Below are 18229 nucleotides of genomic sequence, written 5' to 3' on the forward strand. Positions count from 1 at the left end.
AGACTGCTCAGTTGATTACAATTCTGGGGCCTAACTCCAAAATACCATTGCCCTAGTATTAAAGCGTTTCCTGGGTTGGTATTTGGAGAAATGATCGCTTTTCAGATTTTGTTTTATTGTGCACAATAAACATCAGTGACAGAGATACACACATTTGGGCTGTAGATAACATTTTTACATTTTTTGGAAGACCTTTAATCCCATCTCTGATAGGGGTTTGTAACCCTGTGCCATTACTATTATGTTGCTTAAACATGATGACCCCCATTGTCTTGTAGTGCACCCACAAAAACAATATACTTTTGGCGTTTAGAATTATATGGTGGTGCAACCTAGGGTCAATGTTCACACACAAGGTATAAAAGAAAGTGTGACAACATTTTCCCAATTTAATTAAACTGCTCAATACTTTGCTGTGTTTATGAAATGAACAAACATAAATCCTGTTAAACTTCCTTGTTAATTGCTATCCTTGGAATATTATTTCTTTTCTGTTTTTATAGAGTTCTTTTTCCACAAGCCCTATATTATTTGAAAATATTTCTCAACATCATTACCAGTGAAAGTAGAATAGGAAATGATTTTCTTTTTTCTAATTTCTAGGCAATCTAAAGAGATTGTTGATGTTTATAATAAGCTAATAAAGAAAGTTTGCAGAAAATTACTATTCTTCAGGAAATTGCATAAAATGTGACAGTTTCCTGACATTAAACTCACTCAGGAACTTGGCAGTCTAGAGGGAAGTGGATTCTATGGGGTCTGTTTCCAAACTTCATTTTGTAGTTCTTTAATAGTTCTAGTAATGTTCTACAAAATGCTATTCACAATCCTAAAAAGGTAAATCTTTACCTCCACCACTCCTATCTTTTCTCTGGGAAGACCCTCACACATGTAAGTTTACTCCTTAGTAGCAAATGTGGCTGGGACCAGTGAGTCTAACTTTACACCTGATGTCTAACTTTACGCTTGAAGTATAGACCTAAAGTCTAAGGGCTCGATTCACACAGATAAATTAGATCAAAAGTCTAACTTAGGCCAAAAGTCTAACTTTTCTAGCTTTTGGTATTCACAAAGGTAAATTACTACTAGTAACTCTACTACTAGTAATTTTACTATTAGTAACTTTGCTACTAGTATGTTTACTAGTAGTAAAACTACTAGTAGTAACTTACCTTTTGTGAATACCGAACAGTAGTTAAGTTAGACTTTTCATCTCAGTTAGGCTTTTGGTCTAACTTTACATTTGTGAATCAGGCCCTCAATGCTTTACATGTAAATACAAAAGTGCAGGTACTCACTATTTAGACTACCTGCTTGCTCCTGAGAAGCATTGCTACTCTCCCATTAAAAGTATTGCATCAGTTATCCTTTAAGTTAAAGAAGTGCAGATACTCAGTACCAGAGAGAACTTGCCAATTTAAAGCACTGGAGTGACTGGAAAAAGGGGCATGATTACTACTTAATTCGAAGAGTTTTGGGAGGAGTAAAAAGGGTCTTGGAAAGGGTTACAGAGGGATTGAGGGAGGGACATACACATACCCATAAAAGAGTAAGGCCATTTATTTTCACAAACTGCACTCCTTAAGTTCCTACAGCCAAAAAGGCACCCAGAGAGTAGTAAATTACTACAGATCAAAGATGGAGTCAGTTCAGCACTGCAAATGGCCAACCACTGGTCCCGCAACAACCTACGATGTAAAATAATGGAGGTAGGGACTAAAAATAACACTCGATAATAATGTTTAATTAAATTATTTACAATAGTTGAAAATAAAAATAAATATAATTTAAGGTTAAAAAATATTTAAAAATAAAACATATTTATTTGTTTAATTATAAACTATGTTAACCGGTTTTGAAATGATACATTAATGAAACATTACTTTTCATTTAAATATATTTAAAGTACTTATGATTAATCCTAATTCACACTTTTAATAATTATTATTGCATAATAAAAATATTTCCAACTTTGGATGGGAATTAATTTATTCACATAAAACTCAGAAAAAATAATTATGTTTAAATTAAAATGTTTATTTTAAATAAAGAGTTGATTCAAACTTGAGTTTAAGGTGCTGTGGCATGTTTTTTCTTATACTTTTAAAATAGTTATATAAAGTTAATTTATATCAATATTTAAGATTAAAAAGATTTTACTATTTAGTTTAAGTTTTATGACCTTTTTTACTTTTCCCTATACTTTACCATACCGAGATTCCACAGTCGGGTGAAGATGAAGATCTCTGTATGGTAAATTATAGAGACAATTCATTAAAAAAGTTTATTATACTTTATAATAAATTAGTTTTAAAAAATATGTTAAATATTGATTTACACTCTGTATGTATTTTTTTAAGTAGAAAAAAATTAAAAATGCTACCCCATTTTTCATTTCTTTTGGGTGACAGATATCAACCAGTAAACCTGGGAGAAATATATTGAAACCCTAACTCTCTAGGTTATCTGTTGCTGGATAGCAGAGTTCCCACACCATTATTAGACTGAAAAATTCCACGTTTTTAGCAATTATCACAAATTAAAATCAACTCTTGCAGTGTTTCCAGTAGGTAGATGCATACTGTTGTGTTCCAAGTATACACATATCGTTATTAGTTTAAGCACCCAAAAATGCCATTTCCATGTCAGCACACATCATGTACAGACACTAGTTATCATACTTCTATAGCATCATTGCCAATTTCTAGTGAGCACATCATTATCAGTCCCCTGTTATCAAACAGAACTCAACTTTTCTAGTAAGCACATCATTGCTAGCTCCAGCTCCGCACACGCCATCTCCGGTTTCAAGTAAGCCCAGGTAATTTTTTAGGTAAGGTAGATACTCAAAGAGACTACCTAGGCCCCAGTTACAGTCAGCCCAATTAATTGATATGTGTGTAGTAACTGCTATTACTGTACACATCACAATTATGAGTTGTGCGATAAGCACTGTACCCACTCTCATTAATCAATTTTGATGCAGTAAACTAAAAAATCCACGTTACGCCTCAATTCAAGGTCAGTAACCATAAATGGGTGCTGTTTATTGCAATAAATTCCAATCTATGCAGAACTGCAACATATCAGGCGCAATAAATATTGAACCAGTGTAGAATCTACAAAGCATATAGTGGATTTTACAACTGACCCTTTAGTATTGAAATTGTCAAGCTGCAAAGACCCTCAATGTTGAGAACAGAGAGTGACATACAGCATCATTTGAAGCATGAAATCCATAAGGTGTCAAAGCTGTCAAATTTTCAAATTAGCTATGTGTAACATTCCCATACTGGTGGTCCTCTTGCATCCTGCCACTGCTGACCCTCAGGAGGCCCGCCAATCCTAAAGTGCACCTGCCCACCGGATTATGAGTTTAATCCAGGTCGGGTGGGCGGTGCTACGGCAGTCTCACATCGGCGGCTTTGTTAGGCTCATAGGAGAGCCTTAACAGCAGACCGCAGCCATGACAGCACCTGCAGCACGTTGCTGTGTGGTGTGGCATGCATGTGCCCCCCATATGCATCCCCAGACCCAGAACCCATAGGGGACCCTGTTAGGGCCCCCATGGATGCTTCTCCACCACCCTTTTCATGGTGGGCTCACAACCATGAAATGGGTGGTGGAAAAGCAACTCAGAATATATTCTGCGGTCCCGCAGTGGCAGCACCAGCATAGTCCTGCCCCTTACCACTGCACCAAATCCGCAGGATCCTGCAACCTGGCAGATGCAGCAGTTCTGTGGCAATCTAACCACCACACTTGAAATATTGTAGGCATTGGTCGGATCGCCAATGCGAATTTGGTGGTCCTAGGACCACCGTACTCGTAATGAGTCCCTAAGTGTACTTATGAGTAACATTTAGTTATCAAATGTGTGACATTTAGGGCCTGATTACAAGTGGGACAGTATATCCCCTATTAACGCCAGGGTCAAAACGGTGAGTGTTGTTTTATTTAATGCATCTGATAATTATCGGGTGCATTAAATAACCTTTCTTAAGTTTCAGCAGGTCAAACCTGACAACATTTTACTGGGGAAATTGTACGGTATTTTATGTACCATGTGGATTTTGGTGTATTAAACACAACAATTTGTATGTTATTGTATTCCTCACAAACTCATCATAGGTCTTATTTATCGCACCCATGGTATTATTTATCCTGTGTGATAAATAACACCAAACTCATAATCAGGCCCTTAGAGTGACACTTTCACATGAGCAAAAAAACAATCAGTGAAGTTCATAGAAAGAGATAAATGTCAGAAATTACTCCTGATTTTGCAATGAGAAGCTGTAAGAAAATCTTGAAACTACTGAAAAGCACCTGAAACGGAAGGCCACTAACTTGCTGCCCATTTGTAAGCTGATTATACTGTAAAACGATCATGTAACCATGGTATTAAACAATAAACAAGTCTTTGACCAGCCCTGTGAAGTTTCCCAAGTCCGTGTGTGATTTGCTTATGCATTCTGGGACCTGTTTTCCTATTTATCCCATTGTCGGACTAACGCAGACTACCCTCTCTTCGTCCTTCAGTGCCCTGCACTGCTCCATACTCAACAACACATCATCTCACATACCATCAATAACAGGCAAATCCTGCAGCTTCTAAGCTCTAGTAGCAGTGACGAAGCAGCTCTCTACCTCCTTCTGTAACGAATGTGCATGGACATGATACCAAGTCCTGTTTTCTTTTTATTTTACGGATGTGTACTCTGCATACTTGGATTTCTATCATGCTCATAACATAGGATGGGAAAAGACAAAACAACAAGTCTCAGCATACAAAGGGTTAAAAAGTGAAAGTGTTAAAAATGCCATGAACCAATTAGGCAGACAGGGATAATGGATCATTCACATTACAGTCATTCGTGCCATCTTATACTCTGATTCCAGCCTCGCTCTGCCACATTTCACTTCTTGATGAGTAAGGCATCCTCACCACCACTGGATTCTTGCCAAAGTGAATGGGCTAGTAGAAAAATGCTTCAGGACGACCAAGCTCTCCACACTACTTACCATCACTACCTCCCACACCATTATAATAACTGGAGGAGCGTCCAGACTGGCCGCTACTTAGCACCACTGGACAGCCTTGGAAATGCTGCAGCCACTGCCATCTGTCTGCACTAATTAGGAGGTTGATTAACTCTTGCTGCTGTAAATTGCTACTTAGAGTACTGCAGCCTGATGGTGTGCCATGTTGTCATGCTGCAGATTCAGACTCTCTCAGGACTGCCTCGCTGACCTGGGAAGCCACTTTGGTTTACAAAGGGCTGCTGCCTACTGAGTGTCTCGGGCTGGACTGTGGTGGTAGCGCTTTTAAATATTTGAACTCTCCAGGACAGGACATTGAGCCCCCTGGCCCATCCGTTATTGGAGCAGGTAAGAAGTTGTTGACTTGACATGTAGGGCAGTGGCAGCTGGTAGGGAATGGGAGTAGTGAGGCGGGGTTTGAAAAAAGCAAAATATAAAATACTTACCTCTTCACAGCCACCATCTCTCTTATGTCATCTCACTTCTCTTCCTGACTCTGAGTCCCGGAAGCAGGAAGCACACAGGCTCCACTAAGCCAATCACAACGAGGCTGTCACCAGCAAAGACAGTATAAAGCAATGGGGTGACCCAGTTATGTGCAGAACCTGGGGATTCGTACATTAAGCCAACAGTGGTTCTGCCACCTATCAGCTTATAGAAAGCGTCCAACGTATTTATTCAATTTGTCCCTCTCCTCGGATGAGACTAACATTCAATGAAAAAAGTCAAAATAAAGCCCAAAAAGCAGAAACTCACGTACTTCTGAATTAGTGTATGATTTTATAACCAATTTGGTGAAAACTATATACTCAAAAATTGAGAACAGGTCATATATATACACAAACAGATATATGATGTGTATTTACACTTATTGACTCATAACGTGAAGTGAAAATAAAGAAATCTTTTTACATATCACAACACAATATATATATAACAAATGAACATATATTCAGGACAAACATTTAAACACAGTGTGAGAAAAAATGAAAATCTGATTCAACCCGACTTATAATCGATCTGGTTATTCTTGATTATTATGCGTGATCAATAACACTTGAAAATGTGCGTCGACGTTTCGACCCCAGATATTATTGCGATATTTTGTTCGTCTAAGGGGGGGTCTTCTTCAGGACTATATGTAGAGTCTGTGTGTGGCCTTGAATTAGGACTCCACCTGGATATCAGAGTATAGGTACTGTCAGCTTGAGAAGTATTGAATACTCAGACAAGACCCCGAGTGCCAGAAGCCGGAGGGTTGTAGGCACGCTGTGCCACTGAACCTTAACTTCATCAGCTGATAAGGAGAGCTACGTATTGTCTCGGGTCAACTATATATAATCTGATCAAGCAGTCCTGCTGACAGTACCTATACTCTGATATCCAGGTGGAATTCTAATTCAAGGCCACACACAGACTTGTTGTTTAACAGTGCCTCACCCGAGTGTCACTACATTTCTAGCTGGGGATTCAGCAACCTTGACATCACCTTTGTTTGTTAGTTTAGTGCCAAACTGACACTTTTGAACTGGCTGTTCAGTTTGAGCCAGAAATCCAGTGTCCAACCTGCGTCTTTCAGCCTTTGAGCCAGCTGGCCCTGAACTGCTCCAGTGGTTCAACTCAACACTTTTCAATCCATGAGGGCTCTGGGGTTCAAACCGTTGATATGAGTTCAAACTGTATTTAAAGCTGAAATCAGAATATGGTGCAATGTGTCCAATTTTGTGTCCATTTTTATTATTATTGATATTTGATACTTTTACAACATCATGTTTACAAAATGTTCTCTATTTTTCCCTTAATTTTCTCCTAGACTTGCTTTATTTAACTGTTCTCCTTTTAGGTAGTTTGGGTTGGCCCTTTAAGTCCTTAATATTCTAACTCTATTGTTCTTTGACCAATTGCTACACAGCAACCACGCACATTTTCAATGGTTAACCCATTTCCTGACCGAGCAAAGCTTGCAAGATTGACTGCCCATGTGGTAGCTTAGTCACAGCTCCCATCAAGTCTTTGACCTCTCTTCTCCATAGCTTAACACTATGATTCCCTACTGGCATACTGTTCATATTTTCCTGAAAAATGCACTTCCGGTATATTGTCAATTTCTAACTAGTTCCATATTTGTCAGAGAAAGGAAAACAAGAATAGGGAAATTACGATTTGGTACAGATTACTGAGTTTCATGGTCTGTTATGGATGAAAGACACTCTAAGGAACAAAATGTATTTTTTAAAGCTGACATTACAGCGATGTGACACAGTTTTTTATGCAATAGTGATGTGAGAGTGTAGCAAATCAGCGCCAGCTCACAGTTAAATGTTTGTACGAGGTTTCTATTTTTACAACAGTCTAAGCCTGTCGCAATTTTCAGCGAATTCGATGAGTGATTTCTCACCAGACGTGTAAGATCACACCTTGTGGTTCTCAGCTGCTAAATGTGCAAAGAGCATTTGTAACTGAAATAGAAAAGATCAACAAAAGCATACATAGAATAAAATCGAGCTTTGAAGTTGGTTGCCTAGCAGCGCTTTTCTTGTAGAGACCTCTATACCGGCAAATGTGGATTTTTTTGCTCCCAAATTTTAAAGGTTTTAATAAAAATATCAGCCATCCACAGCATTCATATTCAGAATAGAAGTATCACAGACAACTGTCCTGTATTTATTTGGGTGTGTGCGTAGACCACAGAGGGAATGAACAGCAATAAATATAATTTTATTTTTACTATTACTGGAAAGGTAGGTTAACCCCTTCGCTGCGGCGCGAACTCCGCCGCGGCGCTGGGGGGGTTTGGGGTGAGCGCGGCGCCGTCATGAGTCACGGGCGAGCTGTGCTCATGACGGAGTGGTTCCGTCACGACTCCGCCCACTTGCGTTGATCGCCCGCACAGGCGGGAAAACAGTGCCGCGTGGGCGGAGCGGCCGCCAACGGCCGCAGCATGATGGAACCACTCCGTCATGAGCACACGGCGCCCGTGGCTCATGACGGAGTGGTTCCGTCATGAGCATGCAATGGGTTAACGTTCCAATAAGCTGCTCTGTTTTAGTATCTGTGATTGTGCAAGGAGTATGATTTGACAGGCAGTTTTCAGTATTACGGATGTCAGTAGTCATAACTGTTTCCGGTGTTATCTGTTGTGGCTGGTGTCAGGCCAAAGTGGCGGGGAGAAAAAACAAAACAATAAACATTTTAAAAAAACGTACCTGAATCCCGCCGCAGTGCCGCTCTTCTGGCTTGAATGCAGGCACAGCCTCCCAGACTGCCCTGTGGCCAATCCTATCACTGCTCCCACTGCATGAGAGCAGCATCAGGATTGGCCTGAGTACCCTCGAACTGCATCTCCAGGGAGACGGGGGCCTGTGCCTGCTGTCTCCAACCCAGCAGCACGGCTCGGGTTGGAGACAGCTTCAGTGCACATGGCGGTTTGGCCGTCCTGAGACGGCCGGCCAAACCATCGTGCACACAATGACAACAGTGCACCTACCACTCCCGCTGTGCCTGTCATCCTCTTTGCCCCACCCCCTAGACTCCACGGTATGGATGAAAATAAAACGATAATAAACATGCTTTAATATTGTTTTATTTTTCAAGTTTTGCAGCTGTTGCTGGCCAGGTGGGTGACACTCCTCCGCCATAGTGGAGGAGCCGCCACTGGGTGTCATACCAGCGTTTGTTACCAGAGGTGAGTGATCATTCATCAAAAGGTGTCAGCTGACCTGTCCTCCCACCTCCTGGTTCCCCATTTCATTTACAAATCGGGGGGGGTTGAGTGTTCCTGACAATGGAGCCCCCGCTGACTCTGGCCCGTAGAGGAAGACTCTCCGCACTGGTGGGGGTATCCCTCACTGGTGGCTGAAACTCTGCAATGAGAATTCTATTTGCGGAGATTCTGCCCTGAGTGCGGAGACTCCCTCACAACTGTGGGGCCTCCATCACGAGTGGGGAGGCCCTTTGTGAATCAGACCAAATGCCATTTCTGCTGGCATCTGTTCTGTCCAGGACTGACAGCGCTAGAAAGAAATGTAGAAGGAAAAGATGCAGAACTGTCCTCCATTTGCAGATGCAAATTACTGTGAAATGTGTTGCAATATTTCTAATGGCAGAACCCAGTTTTGGGGATCTTTCTATGGTAAAAATACAAGTGACAGCGGGTTGGTCGTACTGCCATGGCGTGGCAGACATGCTGCCATTGATTTTTGTCCTTCAAAGCAATTCCCACCATGTAGGCATGAACCGCTTCTGTTGACAAAATGGCTCCTGACATGACTGCCAGATGGCACTCCGAACCATAAATGATTCTCTAAAACCTCTAATTAGAATATACTTAGTTAAAACCGTTTACGGCATACATTCTGAAGATGAGCTCTTGTTCTTCAACATATGATATTTCAAATAGATAAAGTGCTCCAAAAATGTTTACAACATTATATGGTGCAGGCTTTATTTATATAAAGGGAATAGAGTTCCCATTACTGTGCTTCATTAGATAATTCACAAAAATTGTTTGTGACTATATGGAAACACTAGATTTTAGACAAAGTACTTTAATAAGGTCATGGCATATTAACGTGACAATCAAAATTCATTGTGTTTTACAGTTTTGATGCATAATATTTTAGGTAGTAGGTAAGTTCTTATGCCCCTTGTGCTTTGTTTTCTACTGCCCTACCATGTGCAGGTGGCAAAGGGGCATTCCGTGCAAGTGCTCACTTTCTTGAAACCAGGCTTTTTTCAGTCCCTCCTTAGAAAAAAAATGCTTTGAATGTCAAAATCCTTCCATTCACCAAAATGAATTGCTAAGAACCCCCTTGCACCAACTCAGCATGTCCTCTGTTCTCTCTCTCGGCACATGTGGCAGGAATGTAAAAAAATCTCTGTGTGAGAACACGCAGTCCTCACTTGCCCTTCCTCTGGCCTAAGGGACAGATGAGCAGCCATGCCTGGGACAGATGTTCAGCCATGCCTAGCACAATGGCAGATAGACAGTTGCAGCTTCTCCAGCTTATGTAGTTTTTTTTCTTTGTCAAGGAAGGTCTGTAGAGAGGCTTGGGTCAGGCATGACCCTCGTACCTCCTAATATGGTGGGAGGAGGCATCCAGGCCCCAATTCTCATGGCCTTCAAGAGGCCTTCTCTGATAGTAGGAAACCAGCAGCAGAAGGAAATGGGAGCCCCAGGAATGCATGGCCCAAACGAACTGTGTGTGGAAGTGAAAGAAAAAGCTTGGCTCCTCCCATGGTAATTTGGGGACCATTCTCTTATGGGTGAGATCTCAGAGCCAGCCAAGGGACGCCCCCATGCTGAATGACAGCAGTCAATGGAAGTAGGTGCTGTAATGTCCCTACTTACATGTCATCAATCAAAAAGTGATGTCATTTTCTTATAACAGTTGTGTTCTTGTGTAAGATTACAACTGTACTAGTAAAATGAAGAGCAGGTCTTTTTTATGAGGAGAGAACTGTGCTCTGTGTATTGTTGGTTCACAAGACATAATGTACCAATAAAAAAAGCAGCATTTTTTTTATACAACACTAGCTGACATAATTTTGCACCTTGATCACATTTCAAATTACATGTTACTGCATGAATTATCAGTTGTGTTAGGGAAGAGGGAAGAGTTTCATAAATGCAAGAAAGGTGTGAATCTGAAACATTATGAGCAAAAGCCTTACCAAAGCTTCTTTTACATTATTTTTGTGATGTAATTTTTTATTAACATTTTGCAAAAGTTCATCACAAGAACAATATTAATAATAACACCTAACATTAAAAAAGTGCTTAACACACTCTCCAAAGAAACACCATAAAGAAAGCTCACTAACTTTGGCCACCGTCTCCGTCCTACTGAAATTTTACTTTTCTTTCCTTTACTTGGCTTTTGAAGTTGTATTTAATTTGTCATTTGGGTGGTCACGTGGGTACCTTCTTCACATGTTAAACCAGAGTATTCACACATTTTGCAGTAGGTTTATCTCTTACAGATCTAAAAACTCAATAGCAAATTTGTAATAGGGATGAATCATTTTGAATTGATCCCATCATAAGGGCATTAGAGCATAGTAAATGCACCTGTTGTTAGGTTTAGGGTTAAAATTAGAACTAGGAAGCTTATAAAAACGTCAGGGTTATGGCAGTAGGTAGCAAATAGGTTGTGATAAATTATTTCTGAAAGTGGAAAGAATGGATTCATTTGAAAGGAGATGCAGGAAGTTGTGTAGTGTATGTTGTCAGTTCAGGCCTTTCTAAATTATTGGACTGAACAGACCTCGTGGAATCTTTTGCTTTATTAGAAGTATAGTTAAAAAAAATGCTTCTGCTTTTATCAGATCCTATTGATATTAGATATTTATCATGGAAACAAGAGGCCTGTCAAAGGTGCATAGCTTTAAATGTGTTGTGGTCTGGGCAGTGTTCTGAGCATTCAGGAGAAGCCAATGGATGGTGTTTCCTGAAGCCAATTAAAATGGAAGCTCAGGGGAATCTGGAGGGGGTATAGCTCTAAGAGGGTTAATGGAGATTTTGGAAGTCTAGCCTTAGGAATCTTGCTAGCATCAGGATGGAGGGATCTGGAGCGTGAACAAGGCTGGATCCTATGTGTTCTGTGACAATAAAATATTTGCCTTTTCTGCAGAAGATGGCAGTATTTACATTTGATCAAGTGAGCTATACCAGACCAGAGTCCCAAATGAATGTAGACAACAAAAACAAATGTCTGTGCAGAAAGGTGTAGGAGTTCGGTAGATGTCATTGACATATCTTTTTTGAAATTTTACTAGGGAGTCAAGTGGCAAGTGATTCCTTCTGATACAATGTGCCATTTCCAGTCTTAAACCTGTAAACAATAGGGCATCTGAATGGAGGCAAAATAAGTTGCTGTGTGCTGAAGTGGCCGTAGTTTCCAAAACATCCAGATCTAATTGTAATGATACCAAAATCTGTCTTGACTGGCTACCTCTAGAGGCAACCAGAACCTTAACTTGTGTTACTTAGAGATCAAAGGAATAAGGAATAAGGCTCACAGCAGCATCATTCAAACCCATATAAGTGAATGAAATGAAATAAAAAAAGGTTTATAGAGTGCACGAATGCCCAATAATGATTAGTTTTCTGACTAATTACAAAAGCAAACACTTCATGAAATATTTCCAAAAAAGCCATACAATAGAAGACCCCGCCATTTAAATAAATGGTTATTTCAATAATCCATAGTGCACAGAGCTCAAGTGTGCGCACTATGTGAATATAATACATCGAGTAGCAAGTGTTTATACAAATAGGACCCCATTTTTGTGTTTGTTGTTGTAATAGGTTGGATTGATTGTCATTCACGTATTAGTGTTTGAATAATACAGCTTTGAAACTTATTCCTTTGATTTGTTTAATTATCTCTAGTTCCAAAAGGTTTATATGGCAAGTCCTGTTTCTATTTACTTGTTTAACTTGCAAGGCATTAAATCTGAATAGTCTAAAATGCCTAACAATTTGTGTTTAAATTGAGGATGCAAATAACTCATAAAAGTAAACATCATGAAGTGAAACTTTTTCAGGCAAGACCCCAAAAAACTGTAACGCCCCCAACTAACGTATGCATAGCCACCTAGAAAGAAATTGGGTTACCGTTTGAGGGGGTACAACCCTACTCAAGCAGCATCCACAAACCTTATCAGGGTAAAGTCACAAGCAACCTCAAATTAACCTGTGCTTAACTCTCTGGTAGCTTGGCAAAGAGCCTTAACGTAGGAGCAACGTGCAAAGTATTTATGCCAACAGTAATAAAACGAAAACACTACACAAAATTGGTCCCACACCAGGTTAGACAAATAGAGAAGACTTTAATATATAAACTAAGACTAAAATGACAAGAATCAAATCAGTAGATCTGGAACTCTGCAGTTTTAAAGATTTAAGTGAAAATAGCACCAAAAAGCCTAAAGCGCCACTTGCGGCTATCTGGTTGTGCGGTAAGACAGAAAGAAAGTCACAAGTTCAGGCTGACCGCGATGCAAGACACGTGTCAGATACAGGAATCAGATTAGTCCCACTGAAAAGTTACCTTCTCAGTCTAGTCTCTGTACTTCTGAATCCAGCACAAAGAGTACCATTCTTGGTGGAGGGGGCTCCGAGGAGCAGGGAAGTGGAGGGATGGGCATCAATGTATTGTGAAGGGCAGACCTGGCATTGAGGACGGCTCATCGCTGTAGCACAAAGATCCTATCATCATTGTGACCGGGTGAGCCAGAGCTTGGTGGAGGTGCTCTCCATGAGCGGTCGATGCTGTGGAGCAAATAGTTGGGTTGATGAATCTTTGTGCTGGTGGGCTGTGCAGGCACCAAGGTTTTAGCACCAATGGTACAGTTTGCGGTCAGGAAGAGCCCAAAAACTTTGATTCAGACTCTATGTGGCCACACCAAGGGTCCGGGACCAGATGGGCACCATTAGGGGGCCAGGGGCCTGTACCAGCTGGATCTGGGTGCTGGTTCAGGCAGTTGGGAGCCTTTAAGTCCCTATGGCTCTGAACAGGAGGCCAGCAGACTAGTTCTTGGAGACACTCTGGGAGTCCTAGGTTCAGATGCAGGTCCGCATTCCCATGACTCAGGCAGGAAGGCAGCAGAGTAGAAATCCAGCAGGGGAGCAAAGTAGTCCAGCAGAATAGCAGTCCTTTCAGCACACCAGCAGTCCTTCTTCTTGGCAGAGTTTCCACAGGTCCTCCAGAAGTGTACAGAAGAGTTGGTGTATGAGGTCCAATATGTGTACCTGGGCCTTCCTTTTTGGTGGAAGATGCTTCTAAAGGTTTCCCTTTGAAGTCCACCGGTTTCCTGCCTTCCCCGTACTGCCTCCTGAATAATTACAGGGGGTATGCAGCCCTTTGTGTGGATGTAGGATACAGCCTCTTCAAGTGTAAGTAGGACTGTGCCCAGATCCCATCCTGCCAGTGATGGCCCATCCAGGCACACCTAAGCTCTCTATTTTGTATGGTTGTCTAGGAGGAATGTGCAAAGCCCAACTGTCGGCTATCCCTAGTTATATGACCCAGAGACAGGCTGCAGGCACCACATGGATATGGCATGAAAATGCCCTTTTCTAAAAGGGGCATTTTCAAAACTGTAATTCAGAATCCGAATTCAACATAAGATTGGATTTCGCATTAAGATTCCAAAGACACCAAAAAATTAGCTGGTAATCTGTTCTCATTTGGAAAATACGGTTTATTAAATTAAACAAGGTAACCACAATGTTATCCAATGGGAGAGGCAGTCCTTGGATCACTACCAGGACATGTAAAACTTAAAGGTACATGTCAATCTTTTTGAATACACTCAACCCTGCCCACTGTGATTTCCAGCGCCTATCCTAGGGGTAGGACCTATATGTATTAAAAACCAAGAAGGTTTATTTTTCCAGGTAGATATAGCAGGTTTAAAACTGCTCATACAGGCTGCTGTGGCAGGCCTGAGATAGACATGTTTAAAGGATTATTTAAGTGGGTGACACAATCAGTGCTGCAGGACCACTAGTAGCACTTAATTTACAGACCCAGGGTTCATGTAGTGCCCCTTTACTAGGGACTTATAAGTACATTAAATGTGGCAGTTGGGGTGAGCCAGTGCTACCACGTTTTAACAAGTGAGCACACAAACTTAAACACTGGTTAGCATTGGTGAAGTGTGCAGAGTCCTAAGGCTAGCTAAAACAAGATTAGCAAAAATGGTGGAGGAAGGCAAAAGGTTTTGGGGGAAGACCCCTAAGGCTGTCTGGTCTTCACACCTCCATTACAATGTTGGAAACTAGACAAAGGAATGACCTCCTGACTACTGGCTGATTTAGAAAGGCCATGCTAACCTTATTTGTATTCATCAACAGGCTTCGACAAGCCTGACATGCTGATTCATGTATCTTAATGAGACCTTTACAATAAATATTTTCTTTGCTGCTAAAATGTGAAATCTAAGAAACATATTCATGCTCCTATATGTCAATTGCATTGGTACCCAAGCCTGAGGATCAACACTTCAGTATATGAAAACATAAAAAATCACTGAATAGAACCAGTTTGAACTTGTCTGTAATGGGATGGCTTCATTGCAGTAATCTGTCTACCCTGTCTTTCCTCCAGATACATATGGCAAACTTTGTCTCCTCAACTCTGTCGGTGCGGAAATGTCTCGCTGTAAGACATCGATTCGACGAGGACAACCAAACCCTGTCTACAAGGAGACATTTATCTTCCAGGTTGCCCTGTTCCAGCTTTCTGATGTCACGCTCATGATTTCAATTTACAACAGACGTAGCATTAAGCGGAAAGAAATGATTGGCTGGCTCTCGCTTGGCCAGAACAGCAGCGGAGAAGAAGAACAAAGCCACTGGCTGGAAATGAAAGATTCACGGGGTCAACAGATCTGTCGGTGGCATACCCTTCTAGAGTCTTAACAGCCTGATATTAAGAGACTGCCATTTGTCCATCTGTGACCATCAATGTGTTGTGTTGCACTCCAGATATCAATTTAACACACCACCTAGCAGGGTTACGTTTTTAAATTTGTATTATTCATTTATCTTTTTTTTAACTGAAGTCAGTTTTACAAAATAGTGAACTTTTGCTTAACATAGAATAACATTTAATTTATCTGTCCTCTAAAATGTAAGGTTCAGTAGCAACTTCCTCACACACTGAGAGTACTGCAGCAATGCTGATTTCACTGCCTCAGTGATTTACTATGTGCCGTAGGCTCTCTTCTTCGTCATTAAATTATATATTTTTTTCACTTAAACTACTAATGTATGCAAATACTCTCAGTACTCTGTCATTTACAGTGATTTGCCAGTGCATGTAACAGAAACTGTCTTTTTTGCTAGCGTTTTTAAATTACTCTGAATGACCATTTGATACTATTGTATTTCAAACTGAATAATATATTTTCAGGTAGCATGAAAAGCACTAAATATTTTACTGTAACCTTTCAAGTGCCTTTGAGTTGTCATTATTCGGTTGCACACTTCGGTTCATGTCTGAGGATGCATGCAGTATTTTGATATTCAAAAATCCAAACCAGAGCACATCATCAAGTGACACAATAAAATTATGTATTTGGGCATAGCTGTAACCAATTATTTTTAACAGGAACTTTCATAACTGTCAGCTGAATGGACGTATGTTGCGGTCTACACCAGTGGCGTAGCAAGGGAGGGTCGCATGAGTTTCAGGGGCAGCCACCCCCTCCCCCGCTCTTACACACAGCCGAGGGGCGGCCGCCACAGGTATCGCCAACTGCTCTTATATACGGATGCAGGGCGGCCATCGCATGGACCGCCACAGGCGGGAGTTTAGCTATGCCACTGGTCTACTCGCAAAGATGTATTTTACTGCTAGTTTTAGTCATATAGCATATGAATGTATTACACGTTTATTTTTTGGTTCACTTAATTTAAAAGGGTCTCAGGTGTGTCGCAGCGTTATTTGGCAGGCAAAATATGGACACGGTTTAAAGAATGACCAAGCGAAAAATAGGACGTGGCTGGCTGATTCAATCCCGCTTTACCAGTGTGTTAAAATCAGGTACTGTCTACAATTCCACTCTTTACACAAGTGGTGCTCCAGCAGAAAACCTAATCAGAGCCCACCTACTGACGGGGGAAGAGGGAGAGGACATATGCCTTTCTCCACGTTTAGCTTGCAGAAACTAACGCCCATTGGAACTGACTGCATCTGCCTGCTTTGTATACACAGGGATGTCATAATGTAATTAGTAGTTCCAAATCGTATTCATTTTTTGCAGAAAATTCATCAAAAGGAACAAAGATAATATCTGAAGATTTACAGAAAATAGATGAGTGAATTAATAAGAGATAAGAACTGCATAAAACATATATGATTTGTTGATGAAAAGCATATAAATATGAAAAACATATATATTCAGATATTAAATATAAATACATAAATGCATAAATAGTTTTATAACAAAATAGTTAAATACAAAAGGAAAGAAGAGAACAGAAGGAGAAGAGGGAGGAGTGAAAAAAGGAAAGCGAATAGCTAATGAGAAATAAAAGAAAATAATAGAGTATGATAGATTAAAGTGAATTAGCATATATAAAAGTAGAACAGAATAGAGTGAAAAAGAATAAAATATAGAAGAATGTAATGGAGCCAGGGGGAAGGGGGAGGGGGGAGAGGTGGATGTGCATGAAGGATAGGAGAAGTAGGGAGGAATAAAGAAAAGTAAAGTTTGGTTAGGGAAAATAAGGAATTGTGAAAGATATACAAATATTAATAGGGTGAAGACAAGCGGAAAGTGATATCAAAATAAGAGGTCGTTACTACTGATTTGGACCAGGGTTGCTACTTTATTGCATAGTCTCTGTGGGGGATGTAATGATTGTAATGGGATTGTTAGTATCAGCATTACCTTCTGTTTTCAGAAAGGGCTACCAAATCTGAAGGAATATGTCAATCTGATTATGGAGATTATAAATTACTCGCTCATGTGATTCCATTTGTATCATAGCTACCAACCATTCTTCTTGTGATGGGGGGGACAGTGATTTCCAGTGTTGTAATACACATATTTTTGCTGTAGTCAACGCAGTATGAAGAAGGCGGAGTTGTGGTTTTGAAAGCCTTGAGGAAAGTCATAGATCGTGTAAAAGGATGTTGGTAGGTGTGAGGGGCTAACATAAAGGCATTGTAGAGTGTAAAACCTTACCCACATAAATCCAGAAAGATTGCACCATCGGGCATTCACAAATAATATGGGTTATGTCACAAACAGAGTTAGAACGTCTCCAGCAGTTAGTATGTGAGAGTAATCCAACCTTATGTAATTTTACTGGCCACCAGTGCCAGTCGTGGAGAATTTTGAATAAGCAGAATTTAAGCGTGCTTCATGGGTACCTTTATCTAAATCTTCCACTATCTGCTCCCACTCTCTAACTGTCTAGAATGTTGACAATCTAGTCTGCCATTTGGTGCGAATATTCTGAGACAGGGGTTGTGAATAGAGGTGTAATGTGAGAACTCTGTAAAGGCCAGATGTTTCTCATTTATGTTTTCCCCATGTGTTTAGGTATGATATTATTGGTGATTCTTGACGTAACCAAGTGGATGGGCCCCAAGTTTCTTCAAACACTGCTGAAGCAGAATGTACTTCAAGGATTGCTGTGCTGGGAGGTCAAATTCCTTTCTTAGTT

General features: G+C 40.6%; 1 protein-coding gene across 8 annotated transcripts in view; it reads left to right on the forward strand.

Annotated features, from left to right (window-relative positions):
* Positions 1 to 16133, forward strand: part of SYT16 (synaptotagmin 16) — a 601801-nt gene extending 585668 nt beyond the window's left edge. For all 8 annotated transcript variants that reach the window (XM_085626191.1, XM_085626194.1, XM_085626188.1 and 5 more), the window contains one exon: positions 15159 to 16133. In XM_085626191.1, coding sequence (XP_085482317.1) covers positions 15159 to 15472 — 314 coding nt within the window. In that variant the 3' untranslated portion in view covers positions 15473 to 16133. The remainder of the gene's footprint in view (positions 1 to 15158) is intronic.
* The last annotated feature ends 2096 nt before the right edge of the window (positions 16134 to 18229 follow it).

The sequence above is a fragment of the Triturus cristatus genome, chromosome 9 (genome assembly GCF_964204655.1).
Source record: "Triturus cristatus chromosome 9, aTriCri1.1, whole genome shotgun sequence".
NCBI lineage: Eukaryota > Metazoa > Chordata > Amphibia > Caudata > Salamandridae > Triturus > Triturus cristatus.